Genomic DNA, 19013 nt, shown 5'->3' on the forward strand with positions numbered 1-19013 from the left:
CAGGCCTAATTCTGCAAAACACCTATGCATGTGAATAACTTTAGGCATATGAGTATCTCATTTTAAATCATTCAGACTGCTCATGTGTGTAAAGTTACTTACATGAGTAAGTGTTTGCGGCACTGGATTTGGAAATAGATACCACAGTCATTATGTGATATAATTTATAAATGCCTGGATGCTCAGATTAGGTTAGACCTGTTTTGCAAAAGTTTACTGGTGCACTCACCCTGGAAAAGTAATCTTTATTTGAAGAGTAAATGAAATATCCTTACTTTTACCATTATGATCATCATCATAAAGGTAGAGAGTGTGCTGCCGCCTCTCATGACTTTATCACAAGTCTGGAGATATTTGGCATTTTATGGCACCTTAAAGACCCAGCTCCTGGAGCCAGTTGAGGATGATGTGATAATTTTGCCTTTCATTTCAAAAAGGACATTTCCAGCCCGTTAGGTTTCAGAGAAAAGCTTGAAAACAGGAACCCCCAAGTCTCATAAACCAGCAGGCAAATATAAAGAACCCCCTGGTTATTATTTTTAAATCTACTACTTTCTAAGTGAAGCTTGCGATTTCTCGGGGCCTGATTCCTGACGTCTGAACGCCTTGTAGCGGGCAATAGGAGGGCTGATGGGGCCGCTGACAGGGGCTCGTGTCCGGGCTGGTACGTTTCCAGGACAGCTTTTCAATACGGCCGGCTTGGGGCGCCTCCAGGGCTGCCAATCACCCTGCCTCTTTCCCAGCACCTGCCCCGCTTGAGAAGAGAATCCCACAGGCGGAGCAGCGCGGGGCTCACGGCTCTGCCCCGGGCCAGGCACCTGGGCTCAGCGGCGCAGAGCCCCTGCCCCCCAGCCAGGGGCGCCTCCCTCACCTGCTAGCACCTTGCAGCTGCCCCAGCCGCAGGGCGGCTCCGGTCAGGTGGCTGGCGGCTGGCTGACGTGGCCGGGAGCCCGCCCTATATGAAGCCCAGGCGGCGCTCGCGCTGCCGAGCCTGACGCCGGGGGGTGGTGACTGAGCCGGGGCTGCACGGGAGCAAGGCGGCGGCGGGCTGTTTCCGGAGGGCGGTGGCTGCGAGCATGGACCCCAGCAGCGAGCAAGGTACGGGGGAGCTTTCCCGGCCGGACGCCCCCTGTCTGCCCCGGCTCCGCCTGCCCTGTGGGGAGGGGGGCCGCTGGCGGGGCTGCCCGCTTGCCGGCTCCCGGAGCAGCGGGACGGGGCAGAGAGGAGCAGCCACCTCCTTAGCGTCACCGCCCCGGCCCTTGCGCTTCCCCAGCCCCAGAGCCCTCCTGCCTCCGGGAGGGGCGGGCGTGGCCGCAGCAGCCCCTCCCCTGGTGCCGCAGGGCACAGCCCGCGCTCGGGGGCCTTGCGCTGTGTTCCTGGCCGCATCCGGGAGCGGGGCGGGGGTGAAGCGGCCGCTGGCCAGCGCTTGTTGTTTGCATAGTGATTAGCTGCGCGCGCCCTCTGGGAGCCGTGGCAGCTGCTGTAGCTCCGGCGGTGGCTAGGGGCGGAGGAGTGAGGAGAGGGCGTGGAGGTAGCCGGCCTTGCCTGGGGAGACTGAAAGCCCTAAACTACCCATAGTTTGGCTTCCTCTCAACCTGCCATACTGGAGCCTAGGCACCTCCAAGCCCTGCTCCTACTGTGCCCCTGTCTGCACTAGCCTGTCCAAGGCTGTCTCTTCTCTCCCACTCCCTTACTCCTGTGTGCCAGGCTTGACACCAAGCACCCAACCTGCTGAGATGCTGAACCCTCACTACTCCGATTTGCTCTTGTGGGTGATTAGCACCTCTGAAAATCAGGCCCGAGGTGGACCCAGCTACTTGGTTTAACTGCCCAATGGTCCCTGTTAAAGATGTTGTGAATCTAGTTTCTACCTTCTATATGCATACAAGATAGAATGGAATTACTTTGACTTAGCCTCTGAGATGTTGAGTAATCTTCAATATTCTAAAATAGCTTATATGTTCATATTTAATAACTGTACTAGGCTCAGGTGATTGTCTTAAAACACAGGCTAAGCATTTACATCCTGTATTTCTAATGTGCTCAGCACTCTGGGTATTTTATGACCGTATAGTAAACCATGGATTGAAAACCAAACCCAACAAAGCACATTCATTATAGGAATCTGGATGGGGGATAGGGATTAAGTTAATTTTGTAAACCTGGTAGTGGAACAGTTCCAGTAAAATATTCTAATCTGCCAAATCTTCTCTGGTAGAAGGAAACATCCAATATTCCTGTAGCATGAAAGAGCTGCTTTCCTACAATAAATGCAAGGCTTAAATCTACCAAAAACTATTAGCAGGAGAACTGAACCCACTAGTTACAGATATGGCTTTCTAGTGTGGGGTGGATACTGGTAAGGTATGGGGCAGTGCTCTAGTGAAGAACCCAAGCCCTGCTGCCAAATCCATCTGGTAAAACAAAAGGTTGGGTGCTGGGACTTCTACTAAGGTGCTGTCCCTTATTCCTTGAGCAGGAGTGCTAGGGTAGTAGTTGTCAAATTCCTCACCAATAGGGAGGCGCATGGCTGTGGGAGGGGAACAGATCGTGAGGCTATTGAGTAAATGGCGACTTGTTTTTTAAATTGGGCTTCCTAATACTAGTGCTCACAGCTTCACCTAACAGCAGGGAATTTGTATGACCTCCATTGTGCTGCTGCCCATAGGTTTCTGAATTGCTACAGCAGAGGCACTGCAGCTGTTTGCAGGCTTTGGAAGGCAAAAGTTCATGGGCTTGGATTTCCTTTATACATGTATGGCTGTCTTTCTAGCTCTTATGGAATCACAGCTCTCCTCCTGCCTTATAGTTAACTGAAGCTCCTCTCTAGATTAAGCAACAGAGGGTCCTGTGGCACCTTTAAGACTAACAGAAGTATTGGAGCATAAACTTTCGTGGGTGAATGCCCACTTCATCAGACGCAAGAGATCTCTCTAGATTAATCATGAGACTAAGGGAAAAAGTGAATTAATCTTGTACCTTAAGGCTGGTGGTTATCATTGGGCCAATCTGTGATATGACCTGTTACTCTAAAATGCTTTAAGGATGATATTTTACACAGTAGCTTTACATAGCAACATGCTGCATTATGTACCACTGACTTCTCCTGTGTGGAATAAATTAGACCTACTGTATTTCTATAAACAGCTTCTTGCACTGCTTGAGCCACTGGTGCTGCTCCTTACCTGGTCAAGCTTGATATTTGAATTCAAATGCCCTTATTTTGTATTCATGACACATGTTCAAAGTCACAATGGGTTAAATGGTAAATGGCTAGTCTTGGTGTAAACAATAGACTGGCATGCCTCCAACTTGAACTTTATCTAGCTTTGGACATAACCCCTTTTAATCAGAGGCAGCGCACTTCAGTTAACTTGCATGGCAGTGCAGTTGGCCTGATTAGACTAAACAAGTGCATTAGTGTGTTAACCACTTTCTTTAGTACGAAGTGTACTGCGTTAGCTGATAATATAACTTTAAAAAGACATCTGTGAACTTCTCTGCATGTGCACAACAAAAGGAAAGAGTTGCCTGGTAAGACTTAGTGCAGAGGTAAAACAATTAGTGAAAAGTACTGAAGTAAAATTTTCAGTTGTGCCTAAGTCCCATTGTAAATATTTGTGCTCCTAAGTCACTTTGGTAAAATTGAGTGCACATCACTGCAGAAGGATTTATATGTGCCACCTTCAAATATTGTGAACTGAGGACATGGTCCATTATGCCTTGAAATTGAGGTCTCAACTTGGTGTTTTACTCTGCAATGTAACTGTAGACTTGTTTGTCAAATTTTAGTTTAACTTTATGTGGAATGTTATAAAAAGGCAGATGAAACTTATGCTTTGCCAGGGCACCTCCATTGAGCTCATGTGATGGTCTACTAAGGAAAACTTAAGTATCAGAGGGGTAGCCGTGTTAGTCTGAATCTGTAAAAAGCAACAGAGGGTCCTGTGGCACCTTTAAGACTAACAGAAGTATTGGGAGCATAAGCTTTCGTGGGTAAGAACCTCACTTCTTCAGATGCAAGTAATGGAAATCTCCAGAGGCAGGTATAAATCAGTATGGAGATAACGAGGTTAGTTCAATCAGGGAGGGTGAGGTGCTCTGCTAGCAGTTGAGGTGTGAACACCAAGGGAGGAGAAACTGCTTCTGTAGTTGGATAGCCATTCACAGTCTTTGTTTAATCCTGATCTGATGGTGTCAAATTTGCAAATGAACTGGAGCTCAGCCGTTTCTCTTTGGAGTCTGGTCCTGAAGTTTTTTTGCTGTAAGATGGCTACCTTTACATCTGCTATTGTGTGGCCAGGGAGGTTGAAGTGTTCTCCTACAGGTTTTTGTATATTGCCATTCCTGATATCTGACTTGTGTCCATTTATCCTCTTGCGTAGTGACTGTCCAGTTTGGCCAATGTACATAGCAGAGGGGCATTGCTGGCATATGATGGCATATATAACATTGGTGGACATGCAGGTGAATGAGCCGGTGATGTTGTAGCTACAAAAACCTGTAGGAGAACACTTCAACCTCCCTGGCCACACAATAGCAGATGTAAAGGTAGCCATCTTACAGCAAAAAAACTTCAGGACCAGACTCCAAAGAGAAACGGCTGAGCTCCAGTTCATTTGCAAATTTGACACCATCAGATCAGGATTAAACAAAGACTGTGAATGGCTATCCAACTACAGAAGCAGTTTCTCCTCCCTTGGTGTTCACACCTCAACTGCTAGCAGAGCACCCCACCCTCCCTGATTGAACTAACCTCCTTATCTCCATACTGATTTATACCTGCCTCTGGAGATTTCCATTACTTGCATCTGAAGAAGTGAGGTTCTTACCCACGAAAGCTTATGCTCCCAATACTTCTGTTAGTCTTAAAGGTGCCACAGGACCCTCTGTTGCTTTTTAAGGAAAACTTGTAGCTTTTACACTTAACTAATCTGGTCAGATAAATTTATCTCCATAAGACTCAAAGTGCAATATTTAACAGTTTGCATCAAAATATATTCTGGTTTCAATATCTAACTGAAACAATTACTGTAGAGTAGACTTTATTCCAAAGCAGCTATTCGCTGAAAGTAATAGCTCTGCATTGAAACAACATGGAATCTGGAACAAGACTGACAAGACTTGTAGAGGGAAATACTTGCCTCTTCCAGAAACTACTGTCCACTTCAGAGTTCCTGAATTCCCACTTCTGATCTCCTTGTACAAAATGAGGATATGCCCCATCATAAAGTCAACTACTCTGAAATAACAGGGCTCCTATGTAGTGAAGACAAACATAGTTAATTTAAATCGATTTAAAAATAAGGCTTGCAAGAAACTAGTCTAATAAATATAGCTGTAAGCAAACTCTAGTACTGGAGACATGGGATTCTTGTTCAGCATTTGATAGGCCTGTGCTCACCAATGACTTACCACTACAGCGGCCTGTCTTCTTGAGGGCACGTCTAACTAGCAAACTGGATGTCTCTTTGGATTGTAAACTTGGCTGACAATACTAGTCTTGTCTCTCTCACCAACAGAAGTTGGTCCAATAAAAGATATTACCTCACCCATCTTGTCTCTCTAATATTCTAGGACCGACGTGAGTACAACAATACTAGCCTAGTCAGCCAAGCAAACTGTTGCTTAAGAAAGCATAGCGTGTCAGTAAGCTGTATCTCAGACTCTTGGTGGCTTCTGTAAACTCAAAAGGAATATGGGGAGAGGATGAGAAGATAATCCAGAGGCAGTACAGATAACTCGTAACCAGCTCAGCAATAGCCAGAATGCTGAAAAGATCAACTTTATATTTGAAACTAGCAAAAGTTGGACTTTTTGCTTTCTGTCTCACTCTTTTCTGGGGACTGTGGAAGGAAAACCTCATTTAGAAGCTATATATAAGATTATGGCTACAGTCTAGGAGATGTCTATGCCATGAGCAAGACAATTGAAATGTTTATTGGTCTAACAGTGAGGTTTGTAAATGAATTGTGATGCAGACAGTGATAATAGTGAAACTGCCATGTAACCAATGTTTCCACTTAATAGATGTCAATGCACAGTAGCAACCTTGTAACAATTAAGTTGACAGCTGCATTCTCACCCTGTGAAAGTGAAAAGAATTGTGGATGGCTTAATAGCTGTTCCTGAATTTTTGTACGCCAACGATATATGTTAAATATGAAACTAATTGTAAATAAGTTGGTTACTCAAAACAGTAAACTTTAAAAATACACTGGTAAATGCATCTCAAAACAAACAAATTAAAATAATACACTGAAATGAAGAACTTCATAAACTTAGCCATGAATACCATAAACTGGGTTTCTTCACACTTGTGCAATAGAAAGACTTGTGTAATGCTGGCTAGAGACTAGTTCTTGTGCACTAGCAAAACACTTTGATTGGAAACACTGCAAGAGAGTCTTTAGTTTTAAACTGTTAGCACTAGAAGTTTTACTTTATAGAACAAAAAAGCAATTTACTAAAACTAAGTGGGTGTCACAGTATTTATTTAAAATGCTACTTAATGCTTATTCCTTGTTAGTGTTCACATCTGGGATAAATCTTTCACTACAAACTAATGCTGATAAATCATGGAGTCTTTTTAGCTTTGTAATGCTTGTATTCAGAAGTAGGGTCTTCACAGGTAAATAGACACTAACTTTCTGAGAAACCTGCCTTCGTTACATACTGACAGTTTCCCACCCTTAAAGGCCGGTTACTTGGGGCTAGTCTACACTAGAATTGCTACAGAGAGCTCTCCTATGGGCATAATAAACCCCCCTCGAGAGGAGTTAGCTATGTTGGTGGGAGAAGCTTTTCCACTGACATAGCGCTGTCCACATTGGTACTTAGGTTGGTGTAACTTACGTCACTTAGGAGGATGGCTTATTCATGCCCCTGAGTGACATAAGTGGTAGTGTGTACAAACCCATATGTCACTGCATACTGTCAGCATTACCACACCCTTATCAAAAATCTAAGCTTACAGAGTTTAATCTGAACAACTTTTAAATGGCCTGTTACACAAAATACCTGAAGCTGTGTATCACTATCTTTTCAGCAGTAGAAAACATTGTACCAGCATTTCCAGCTTCTGCACAGTATGGTAGCAAGAGACATCTGATCCCTGTCTAAGTTGGCACTGACACCTTTGTCAGCATTAGTGCAGCTCACCATTGCTCGGAAAGCTGGCACAACTTCAGTGTAGGTGCAACCTATCAGTATGATCAGATCAGAAATGGCTTAACCTTGAATGTTTAGTAACCACATGCAACAAAAGTCTCCATGACTTACCAAGACTAAGCTGTTTGTCTTGTAGAACTGTATTACCCTCAGGCTTCACAATTCGGTGCTGGTTTCTTTTACCTGCACTTCAGCTGTTTTCCATTTCTAGACCTGAAGAAGAATCCTAGCTTGTAAGCTTTTCAGTCCAGTAGTCAAGAGGATTTTTGAAGTGTTCTGGGAGTCGTGGTACATGGAGCTCCTCTGTTCGATTCACATTGTTATACACGCACAATATAAGCATCTTTTTCTAGGACTAGCAGTCTGTATTAAGACTGTTACATCAGAATCCATTATATCAACCCCAATGTGGAGGGAACTACTGCTAGCAATATTGGGAACTTTCCTCACATTAACTCTAAGCACTAATGTTGCATGTCTATCATCGTAGCTAACATGAATGGTGGGGAAAGGAAACAAATGTGCTTTAAAATCAGGAGTGACGAGCATAACTTCACCAGGCAAATAAGCCACCTGTATGACTAAGAAAGTAAAACTTGTATAGCTAAATTCTCTCTTCACAAAGTCCCATTTTAAATTGTTACCAGAGCAGATCTGCCGTAGAACCTCATTAGGTTGAAGTTTGGCCAACTAGTCAGTCCATACAAGACCCATCGAGTTCTGCCCTGGTGAGTAAGTTTGTCAACTTGTATCAGTTCTTGTCAAGCTTGTTTGAAAAAATCAGACTTGCATTAAAAATTAATCTACACACTTCAAAATTACTTTCTTCACAAAACTTTATCTCTACAGTTGTGCATGGCTAGACAAATGGAAAATGAACAGTTAATGGATCAGCCAGTTCTTACTGTCGGTAACTCTTCAGTATCCTGACATCCAACTAACCTTTTCTGTAGGTTTTTGTTGATATGCAGAGGCCAAGCTAACAAACTACTAGATGAATAGAAATTGACTTTTTATTCCTATGTTATAAGGCCAGAAGGGACTACTGATCTAGTCTGACTCCTGCATCACCCTGACCATAGGATTTCACTGAATTAAATTCCATTAGAACTAGAGCATATTTTAGAAAAACATCCAATCTTGATTTAAAAATAGGATTTTTATGGTGTCCAAGTAACTTGTTCTGACCTCCTGTGTATTGTGGCAAATCTTAGCAGTAAACTGTTTGGGTGGGCAGTGTAAATCAGAAGGTGATAGTGAGAGAAGGATTTCTCATTGGAGACAGGTTGGGTCCTGGATGGCTAACTGGAAATGCCCAGACACTCAGATGCTTGGAGGGAGAGGTAGGTGGAAGGCTGAGGAGAGGGGTGTCTCTATTACTCTGCCTCTTCCAGCCTTTTTAGACCCTCCTTCCCCAACAGCTTCATTGCCTGCATGCCTCAGGTACTCAGAGCTTCCCCAAGTACCAGCAAGATAGAGTTGATCTGAATCTTGTCAGTTTCACAGCTGCCCATAGCACTCTGAGCAGCTTCAGTGAAACAGAAGAATTCTGAACTTCAGTCTGCTGCTTAGCAAAGTGAGAAGCAGCTGAGACGTGCCATTTGTCTCTAGACTTGGAAGGGTGCCATTCCAATGACATACTCTGTACTTTCAGCAAATGGAAGAGCTAAACTGTCTCTAAATGAGGATTAAATTTTGCAGTCAAACTTCCTATCTTAGCTCTGTTATAAATGCTACACCTAGCTATTTTTTTAGAGTTGCTCCTCTTAGGCCTGATCTACACTTACGCTATAGATTATTTTAATTCTACTTGTAAGGGGTGTCTCTTTTTTTATTATTATTATTATTATTATTTATTTAAACTGTCAGTTATGCCAGTGAGAGCCCTAATGTAGATCAAGTTATGCTGGTATAAAGTTCTCTGTACCAGTATAGCTTCTTTTGTTTTGCTTCACCAGGCTAAGCTATATCTGTATATGCAGACTTATACCCATACAACTGCATCTATGCTGGGGGAATTGCTGCTATAACTACGCTGACATAATAAGGTCTATGATGACATAGTTAAGTGGCAAAACCTTAAATGAAGACAAGGCCTTAATTTCCCTCTCCCATATATTTACCAAGTAGAACTGGCTTCACTCTAAGCTTCAGTCAGAAGTGCTTCTTTGACCAGAACATCATTGGTAAAACACTTCCTTAAGCTCACTCAGCTCAGAGCATCTAGCTTTTTCTGTTTCCTTTTCCTGTTTGCAACTTCTATTCTTGGGCCAGATCCTTGGCTCCAAAGCTTCTTTATGTTCTATCAGCACAAACCAAACATGAATTTTCTGCATCTGGATGAAGGACTTTCCTTAGTGTGGGGGAATTCCTAGATGGTGTCCCCAGCTCTTGCTGTAGGGGACATTTGGGGGAAGGGTGGCAGTGATATGACTGGAATGCTTTTGTAATTGGTCAGTCCTGGCTGCCAGGACAGCCCCTTTGCTTAGGCTACTCTGTATTATGCTAGTAGCAGGAGACACCCAGCATAGTTTAGAGCTATCAGCCCTGTGCAGAACTGTTACTAAACAACTCTACTGAGCCCTTTTCAGTAAAACCTGGTGCTTATTAGGAATAGCTGTAAATCTAGCCCCCATATATGTAAGCCTGCTGCTCCTTTCCAACACTATTTTAATTTTCCATAAGAATCTTGTCTCTATGCCATCCTTGCTCCAGTACTAATCTCATGCTTGCTTTTGCTTTCTAGTGTTAGCTTTTTCAACGCTACTGGCCATCAGGGCCGGTTCCAGGCACCAGCTTGGCGTGCTTGGGGCGGCAGGTCCAGCTATTCGGCGGCAATTCGGCAGACGGTCCCTCACTCCTGCTCGGAGCGAAGGACCTTCCGCCGAATTGCCGCTGCAGATCGCGATCACGATCGCGGCCCTTTTTTTTTTTTTTTTTTTTTTTTTGGCTGCTTGGGGTGGCCAAAACCCTGGAGCTGGCCCCGCTGGCCATATAGAACAGTTCCTATATCCTGGCTACTCTATAGACATTAAACATTTCTCCCCTTATTAGCCTGTAAGTACTGTCTCTTTAAACAATTTTTTCTTCATGGGCCAGATTCTTTCCTGTGGCAGAGCACTGATCTGCCTAGGAAATGTGTGTGTGGGGGGGGAGGTCTGCGTCAGGGAGTGGAGTGAGGCTTCCTGACTTGCACAAGTCCCTATGAGCTTGAAGAAGCCTCTTGGCTGTTCTAAATTCTACCATTGCTACGAGGGCTCTGTTGGTATCAAGAGCTCTGCTAGGCTTCCTCCCAATCGCTTGTATTTCTGACACCAGGGTGTGGGGCAGCTGGTGTAGGAGCCACTTCTGCCTGTTTACAATGGTAGAAAGCTCTCCTATGCCAACACAAAGGGGTCTTGGAGAATCTACCTTCGTCACAGCAGTGTACAAAGGTGTTGGCCTGTTTGACCTATGTACTATCTATAATTCTGTAAAGTATTTTGGGATTTGAGATAAAAATGACCTAAAATTGTATCCTTTCAAACAAATAGTGTGCAAGATGGAAACAAAACAAAATTTAGTGTTTCCATGGCAGCAGAACAGTGTAGGAACTTTACCTGAATGCTAAGGATTCCTGAACTAACTTACAGAAAATTTTATTGTAGACTTAAAGGTTTTTTCCCCTCTCTGAACAGAATAATAGTCCAGGTTGCTGACCTCTGCTCAGCAAGGCTATTTGAAAGAATCATAAGTGGCTTCAAAGCAAAAGTACAAGCTCAGTCAAGCTGTATCAGAAAAGCACATAGCTGCTTCTGCTGGAGAAATAATCTTCCCTAGTCTTAATTAGGGTTACCATATTTCAGCAAGCAAAAAAGAGGATGGGAGGAGCTCAGCCCCAGTCCTGCCCTAGCCCCACCCCTGCCCCTTCCACTCCCTCCCACTTCCCGCCCCCCTCAGGACCCCCAACCCTCCCCCTGCTCCTTGTTCCCTGACTGCCCCCTCCTGAGACCCTGCCCCCATCCTAACTGGCCCCCTAGGACCCGGCCCCCTACCTGCCCCCTGACTGCCCCAACCCTTATCCACACCCCCACCCCCAGACAGACCCCCGGGACTCCCACACCCCATCCAACCACTCCCCACCCCCTGACAGCCCCCCCCAGAACTCCCAACCCATCTAAACCCCTCTGCTCCCTGTCCCCTGACTGCTCCGATCCCTCTCCCCACCCCTGCCCCCTGACAGCCCCCCCGCTCCTTGTCCCCTGACTACCCCTCCTGGGACCCCTGCTCCTAACTGCCCTTCAGAACCCCACCCCCTACCTAAGCCTCCCTGTTCCTTGTCCCCTAACTGCCCCCTCCTGAGACCCCCTCACCCTAACTGCCCCCCAGGATCCTACCCCCTACCTGTACCCTGACTACCCAAAACCTTATCCACACCCCCACCCCCAGAAAGCCCCCCCCGAATGCCCGACCCCCCCATCTCTTGACTGCTCCCTCCAGAACCTCCCTGCCCCTTCTCCGACCCCCGGCCCCCTTACTCTGCCGCTCAGACCAGCGTGCCGGGGAGGAGGAGCAGGGGGAGGAGCTCCAGACTGCCGGTGCGAACGGCCGGCTGGTGATCTGCGAATGCAGGGAGGGAGGGAGGGAGTGCTCTCAGCTGCAGGGGAGAGGAGGGGCTCTCTCTGGCTGTCGGAGCCCCACGTAAGTGGCACCATCCGTCCGGCTGCCCTGTCAGCAGCGCGTGCTCTGCGGGGGGCGGGAAGTCCAGACATTTACAAATTCCCCACGGACGCTATTTTTAACTCTAAAAGCCGGACATGTCCGGGGGAATCCGGACGAATGGTAACCCTAGTCTTAATATCTTGGCGTGAGGTTCATTGTGTGGTGGTAGATGACTCACTTATCCTGATCCTTGGGTAGACTGCTGCGAGTAAGCCAAAAAAAAACAGGGACTGGAAGGGAAAGCAGGTGCTACAATAAGACTACTCACTGAACTGAGGAGCTACTATATGGCCAGAATTGTCAGTGTGAGTCAGCTTAAGCTTGGGCCCCATATAGATTCTTAATGTAGAGATGCTGAGCATATGCAGCTCCTGCTGATGTACTTAATTCTCGGGGAGAGGGGTAGGATGGAATGGAACTAGGCCATTCTTAGCTAGATGCCTAAATTGAAGCCCCTAAAACTAAAAAGTCAAGCCTCTATCACTAAGACATACTGAGCTTTTGTATGGGTGGGGGGAACCAGGGGTGGCTCCAGGCACCAGCGCACCAAGTGCGTGCCTGGGGCGGCAAGCCGCGGGAGGCAGCCTGCCGGTCGTAGTGGGGGCGGCAGTCAGGCTGCCTTCGGCGGCATGCCTGCGGAAGGTCCGCTGGTCCCGCGGCTTTGGCGGCAGGTACGCTGAAGGCCCAGGACCGGTGGACCTCCCGCAGGCATGCCGCCGAATCCGCGTGACCAGCCGGACCGCCCGCAGGTGCGCCACCGAAGCCTGCCTCACTGCCATGCTTGGGGCGGCAAAATACATAGAACTGCCCCTGGGGGGAACAGAGTGAAGAACAAGCTGAGTGCCCTCAAATGCTGAAGTGTGAAAATCCTAGAAAACACTTCTAATGCCTGTTGATAAGGGGAGAATCTTAGCTAGCTAACCAGAAACCAGTGCTAAGAAAGGAACTACTTTCACAACTGTAAAAGTTCTGCTCTCCCTATTTTGCAGTTGTGCTTTTGCCCCCGTTTGTAGCCCAAGGAACACCATCCAGAATTCTTACTAAATGCCGAGTTCTTAATCTACTCATTCGCCAGTTGCAAAAGGGAAGCTTTTTGCATGGCAAGTTTCTGGGGCCAGTTCTGCAGAACTGAAACTTTTAAATAAAATGTTCTAGTTCTTGGCTGCTGCAACCTAAACACTGAGTGATAATATAGTGTTATCTCTCTGAATCTGTGAGGATGGACCCACTACCACTGTTGCTGTTAACTCTTACCTAGCACAGAGCAAAATTTTCCTACTTCTGGAGGAAGCTGAGCAGCAGAACCTTGCACTGGAGTTGGGCCTTGTCTATACTACACAATTTGTCAGCAAAAGGCAGCTTTTTCTGACAAAACAATGGAGGTGTACATACTACAAAGCTACTTTTGGTGGCAAAATAAAACCACCTTGATGAGAGGCATAGTTTTTGTGTGGCAAAGTTAGTGACAAAGCGTCAGTGTAGATGCTGCTGTTTGTTGCCACAACTGGCCTCCCCAGTATCCCACAATGCTTGCCATGACTGCTTTCTCTCACTGTTTGGAACTCTGCTGCTCTGCATCTAGCTATGCAAAGCTCCCTGTCAAAGCTCTGGGAAGCTTAGACATCCCACAGTGTGGAGAGCTAAGAGCTGCTGAGGAGGCTGTGGGAGAACTTGGAGGGAATCACAGAAGTCCATTAATGGGAATCAACAGGCAGAGCAGGCTGCTGTGCTGTGGGTGGGTGGGAGGGAAAGAGACTGCTGTGCAGAGCTGGAGGTTGATGTGGGGAGGTGTCGTCCTCCTCTGCCTCAGGTTTGGTTGCTGTCAAATTCTTCAAGGCTTTTATAGCAACCTATCCTTGTCAATTTCTCCATTTAGAAGAATAAATAAGCATGTACAGCTGCAGCAGGCAGGTACTTCATGTGCTTGCCTTGTTAAGTGTTGACTGTTTTGTCTTTCTCAGAAAAAGGCCTTTTGTCACTGTGATCAAACAGCAAGTTCTGGCAGGTTTTATGCACTGCTGGAGAATGTCTTACTGCAGTAAGAGGCTGGCAGTGAGGTTACTGATGATCCTTAAGGCCTGATCTACATGGGGAGGGGGTCGTCCTAAGATACGTCGACTTCAGCTATGCTATTCTCATAGCTGAAGTTGCGTATCTTAGGTCGACTTACTTCACATCCTCACGGCGTGGGGTCGACTGCCGCCGCTCCCCCGTCGACTCCACTTCCGCCTCTCGCCGCGGTGGAGTATAGGAGTCGACGACAGAGCGGGGATCGATTTATCACTTCTACATTAGACACGATAAATCAAACCCCAGTAGATCGATCACTACCCGCCGATCCAGCAGGTAGTGTAGATGTACCCTCAGTTAGGGAAAGGTAGGGCTTGAAACTTAGTGCCCATCACAGATTGTAGGACCCAGTCTGCTTGAGCAGGGCCAGAGTTATGACTCTAAAAATCTATCCCATGTTTTCCTGTTTAGGACCTGTCCACAGGATACACCTCTACCTCCATAATGGTATCTCCATCCCTGAACCGCAACAAAATGTGTGTGTGGGGAGGGGAAGAGATGAAGTAATGGTAACTGACAATTGGAACAATTCAAAGTATTTGGATTTTCCATCATTCAAAGTCTTTAAAGACTGGATGCCCTTTTCTAAGGGCATGTCTACACAGCCGACCTAAAACACTGCCACAGGGCTTTAAATGTGGCTATGTAGATGCAGCTCCAGTGCTGGGAGAGAGCTCTCCCAGTGCTGTAAAAAAAAAAAAACAAAAAAAAAACACCTTTGTGAGGGGAATAGCTACCAGTGCTATCTACACTGCCACTTTACAGTGCTGAAACTTGCATCACTTGGAGGTGTTTTTTCACACTCCTGAGTGAGGAAAGTTTCAGCACTGTAAGTGGCAGGGTAGACAAGCCTAAAAGACATTGACATCACTTACTGCACTTCTGGAAGGAGCTCTGACTACAGTGGTGAGGGGCTGTGTAAAACCGAATGGAGTAGTACAACCCAGAAGTTATGGGCTTGATGCAGGAATTACTGGATGAAAGTCTATGGCCCGTTATGCATTAGGCCAAATTTATCATAATGGCCTCTTCTGGCCTTAATCTATCTCAGAATTGATACATCATTCTGTAAGGCACTAAAATGGGTACTAATGAGCTCTACCCCATAGTTCAAGGTCAAGCTGCTAGGGCCCAAATTTTTAGATTTGATTCTTGAGTAATGCTGTGACTGAGGGGTCTCTAAAAATTTTTAGGTCTAGATAACTGACCCTTAGTATAGTAATATGCCTTGCTTTCAGGTATAAGTCAGTCAGTAAGAACTAGTCTCATTCTACCCACAAATCTGCAGTGGGCAGTTGGCTGCAACAGAAATATTTGTTAATTTCACCAGGACATTATCCACTCTGGAATTTGTCTTCTGACACTAGCAGATTCTGAGCCCTATGGAGCAGAGGTTTCCAAACTTTTCTTATTGCGTACCTCCTCCGGATCTACCATCTGCCTGTGTACCCCATTCAAGATATACCAGCTGCTCATGTCCCCCTACCTTTATCATCACTGATACTTTGTGTTCTTCTTAACACTAGCTGTCTTTAGCCATCTGTCCATATTTCACTGTTATGTACAGTATATAGTGTGACATACAACTGAAAACCTCCCCTGATTAAGTTTTGAGCTCAGTTACACTGGACAGTTGTTGCTGGGCAACTGAATCTGTGCTGTACAGTGACTGGAGGTGAGGGCTCTATATATCACGTCTGTCCTCATTGGTACATAGAATCTTAGAATATCAGGATTGGAAGGGACCTCAGGAGGTCATCTAGTCCAATCCCCTGCTCAAAGCAGGACCAATCCCCAACTAAATCATCCCAGCCAGGGCTTTGTCAAGCCTGACCTTAAAAACTTCTAAGGAAGAAGATTCCACCACCTCCCTAGATAACCCATTCCAGTGCTTTACATCTTGACGTAAATTAACTACTGTATTTTATATAACATTCCCACAGTTTTAAAGCTTTGTCTGAGTAGCCAGTTATGAAAATGCAATAAATAAAATCACAACACAATTTTTCTTGCATATCCCTGGAGGTACACGTACTACAACTTGGGAACTCCTGCTTTAGAGGAAGGGCTGCAAATATAGGATGTTGTACTGTCCAACTTGTCAGCATTGCAGTTGACATCAAACTTGACAGTGCACGATTACCCAAGGGAGAAACAAAACCAGCTCAGCAGGCATATACTAACTAAGCACTGAAATGAAACTGCTGAAATTATACCAGTGTTCTGTCATAGCAACACACAACTTTAAAACTGCTGCCCTATTAGAAGTATCTAGTCTAACAAACAACCCTAGAGAGAGGAAATCCTGAGTTCCCTGGCTCCGCTTTACATAGTGTATGCAGCATACACCTTGAATTCAGTAGGATTCTTTACAAATCCATGGCTACAAGCACTCTAGAGGCTTGACTGTATTTACAGAAACATACTGTCACTGACATGCTAAAGCACTCTTGACACATGGAAGCTTGCGTTAGCTGTGTTCCCTAGATCCATCTCCAGACTCAATTTCTGACAGCAACACAATGTTTAGAGGCAAGCTCATCAGACAGAACTTACAACTGTAGAGACCTTGATATCTACATATCTTTGGCTGGCAATAGTCATGTGTATTTAAACTCTTGTAGCAAATTACACTAGCATTCATAGCTGGAGCAGTATCTCAGTGGTGACAAGTGCACAAAAAATACTAAATCAGTGGGCATTGTCTGAATCTTAATCTTAAAATGTAAACTACATCTTTTGTGAAGACTAATCCATTGAACAGGCTTCAGTTGTCACATTAATCATATGAGGTATTAATATAATGTGTTCATCTTGGTTTGGGCACTAGAGCAGGATATGGATTTCCTTCCAGACTGAAGGGGGTACCATTCTACAAACTCGGAGTACAACCACACTCAAATGGGCCTGTTTATACAACCTATACAGTAACTAGTTCCTTAATCAATATTATTCCTTGTTGGCACTTCAGTGCCAACCCAGTTAAGAGGGAACTGGAGTCTATGCCTCCCTTGAGCATTAATAAAAACGTTCCAGTGACTTGCATCCACTAACAAAGCCCACGGAAATAATGCAGCTGCATATCACTGAGGGCATATTTGAGTCTAGACTGTCCTCCCATCCTGTGCATGAGAAGGAAACCCATCATGACTCCTATCCTAGGTAGAATCTGGAGAGCTCTCTGTTAAAAAAAACTTACTGTAGCTGTAAATAGAATACACTTAACCAGAGCATGAGTCTTCCTTTCTATTATTTGCTTTATACATAATTCTCCTCTATAATTTAATACTCATTTAATTTTGAATATCCTTCAGTTTCTTACCTAAACTAAATGGGCTTCCTCTTTATAGTTATGGCAGGGCTACCCACTCTTAAACTTGGAAGGACAGTGCAGGGTCTTCATTCCAGCCCTCAACCCAACAGATGGCGTTTAAATGGGAAGGAAGAATAGGTGGGGGTTGAGAAGTTGGGAGAGAACAATCAAAATATTCGGAGTTCAGAAAGAACTCTACATATCAACAAAGCCAAACTATAAGAAAATAAGTATGAAGGAAACAAACTTGAGACATCTAAAGCATGTTTCCTCTTAAATGTTTAGAATCTACAATCTTTGGTAACTTGACTATTTATATTAAATCCATTTTTGGATTGGGAGGGAGTTGCTGCTTATCTAACCCATTTAGGATGCTGCTGAACTCTCCTTTCAAGCAACTAAGTTTTGGTTTGTTATACAAATAGGGACTAAAGCACTTTCAACAAGTGGAGTACTCTAGCACAGTACTACTAGTAGAGAATGTCTTAATATGTTGGAAGTACTGTTGATTAAATAATGCAGTAGATTGAATGTGACATTGAGAATTGCCTACATCATATTGCAGATTTCAAGAACTTGGGTGTTTAAGCCCCCCCTCCCCCCCCCCAAAAAAAAGAAAGAAAGGGAAAAAAAAAGTATACCTTTGGCATCACATTCTACATTTCAGAATGAATGGAAAATAATCTGGATTAGTCACCTTAATCCCAGCAAAAAATGCTAGTATTTAAATATTCTCAGCAATTATTATGCATGTGGTGGTGGCACCATCTGCAAAACAAGGCTTGCACACTTGCTGATGCAGTGGCCTGAAGCTCACTGAGTTTTCCATGACTCCTGCTTGGATATAGAAATTATTTAAATATCTAAACTGTTTCGTAGGTTGTAAACTGATAATAGAACAATCCAGTCTGCTACTAAACTCAGTAACAAGAAATAGCTGTTAAAACTTTCACTATAGGCTTCATAACTCTGGATTACAATTAGGAAACAGGATGAATGCATAAGTGATTGCTGAAATTGTGCAATACATTCAAAGTTCCAGTTGTCATGGCTTTACATTATACTTTAGTTCTAGCTGAGAACTTGCATAATTCACAAGCTGAAGTGATCCCACATGTGCGCTTTAGTACTGTACACTTGTAAGTGTTCATGGGCCTCCTGACACCCATGTTGCCATTCTTCAATCCATAAAAATAGTGCTAGATCTCCTGCCCATGCCATCTGCTTTCTGAATCTCCCCACTGGTTTCCATGTTCACTGCGTCAGGTTCAAGATCTGTCCTTCTAGGTCTTGCACAACTGTTTCTGCATTGTTCCATTAATGCCAACTTCTACATGTGATTTGTCCATTTACCTTTCACATAAACACTTTAAAATTCACCTGACCAGTTTCCCTGTGAAATATAAACTTTACTAGATAATCCCCAGTATAAACATGCTGATGAGGGCAGATGAGAGAAACAACTTGCCATCAGACTGGAGTGACTGAAGAAATCCCACAAATGGAAAAGACAAGGATGTCCATACTACTCCTGGTTGCCAAATGGTTGGGAGGGATCCGAGCAATACTAAGGCTAAAACATCTGAACAGATTCCTAACTAACCACGATTTGCAAGAAGTTAAGGTCCCTGTTCTGGTAGCTCTATCTTGGAACTTTTATCTTCCATAAACTTCAAGGTGGCAAATTCCTACCTAGATTGCTTTGTCATCACCTATGTGTAGCAACAAGAAATCCCACTTGCCACAGCACCCTGAATGC

The 19013-nt window shown here is 44.9% G+C and overlaps 1 protein-coding gene across 1 annotated transcript in view; it reads left to right on the forward strand.

Annotated features, from left to right (window-relative positions):
* The first annotated feature begins 1038 nt into the window (after window positions 1–1038).
* LOC135873347 (tumor protein D52-like) overlaps window positions 1039–19013 on the forward strand; it is a 226431-nt gene continuing 208456 nt past the window's right edge. The window contains exon 1 of the mRNA XM_065397774.1: window positions 1039–1098. Coding sequence (XP_065253846.1) covers window positions 1077–1098 — 22 coding nt within the window. The 5' untranslated portion in view covers window positions 1039–1076. The remainder of the gene's footprint in view (window positions 1099–19013) is intronic.

This window comes from Emys orbicularis, chromosome 2 (genome assembly GCF_028017835.1).
Source record: "Emys orbicularis isolate rEmyOrb1 chromosome 2, rEmyOrb1.hap1, whole genome shotgun sequence".
Taxonomy (NCBI): domain Eukaryota; kingdom Metazoa; phylum Chordata; order Testudines; family Emydidae; genus Emys; species Emys orbicularis.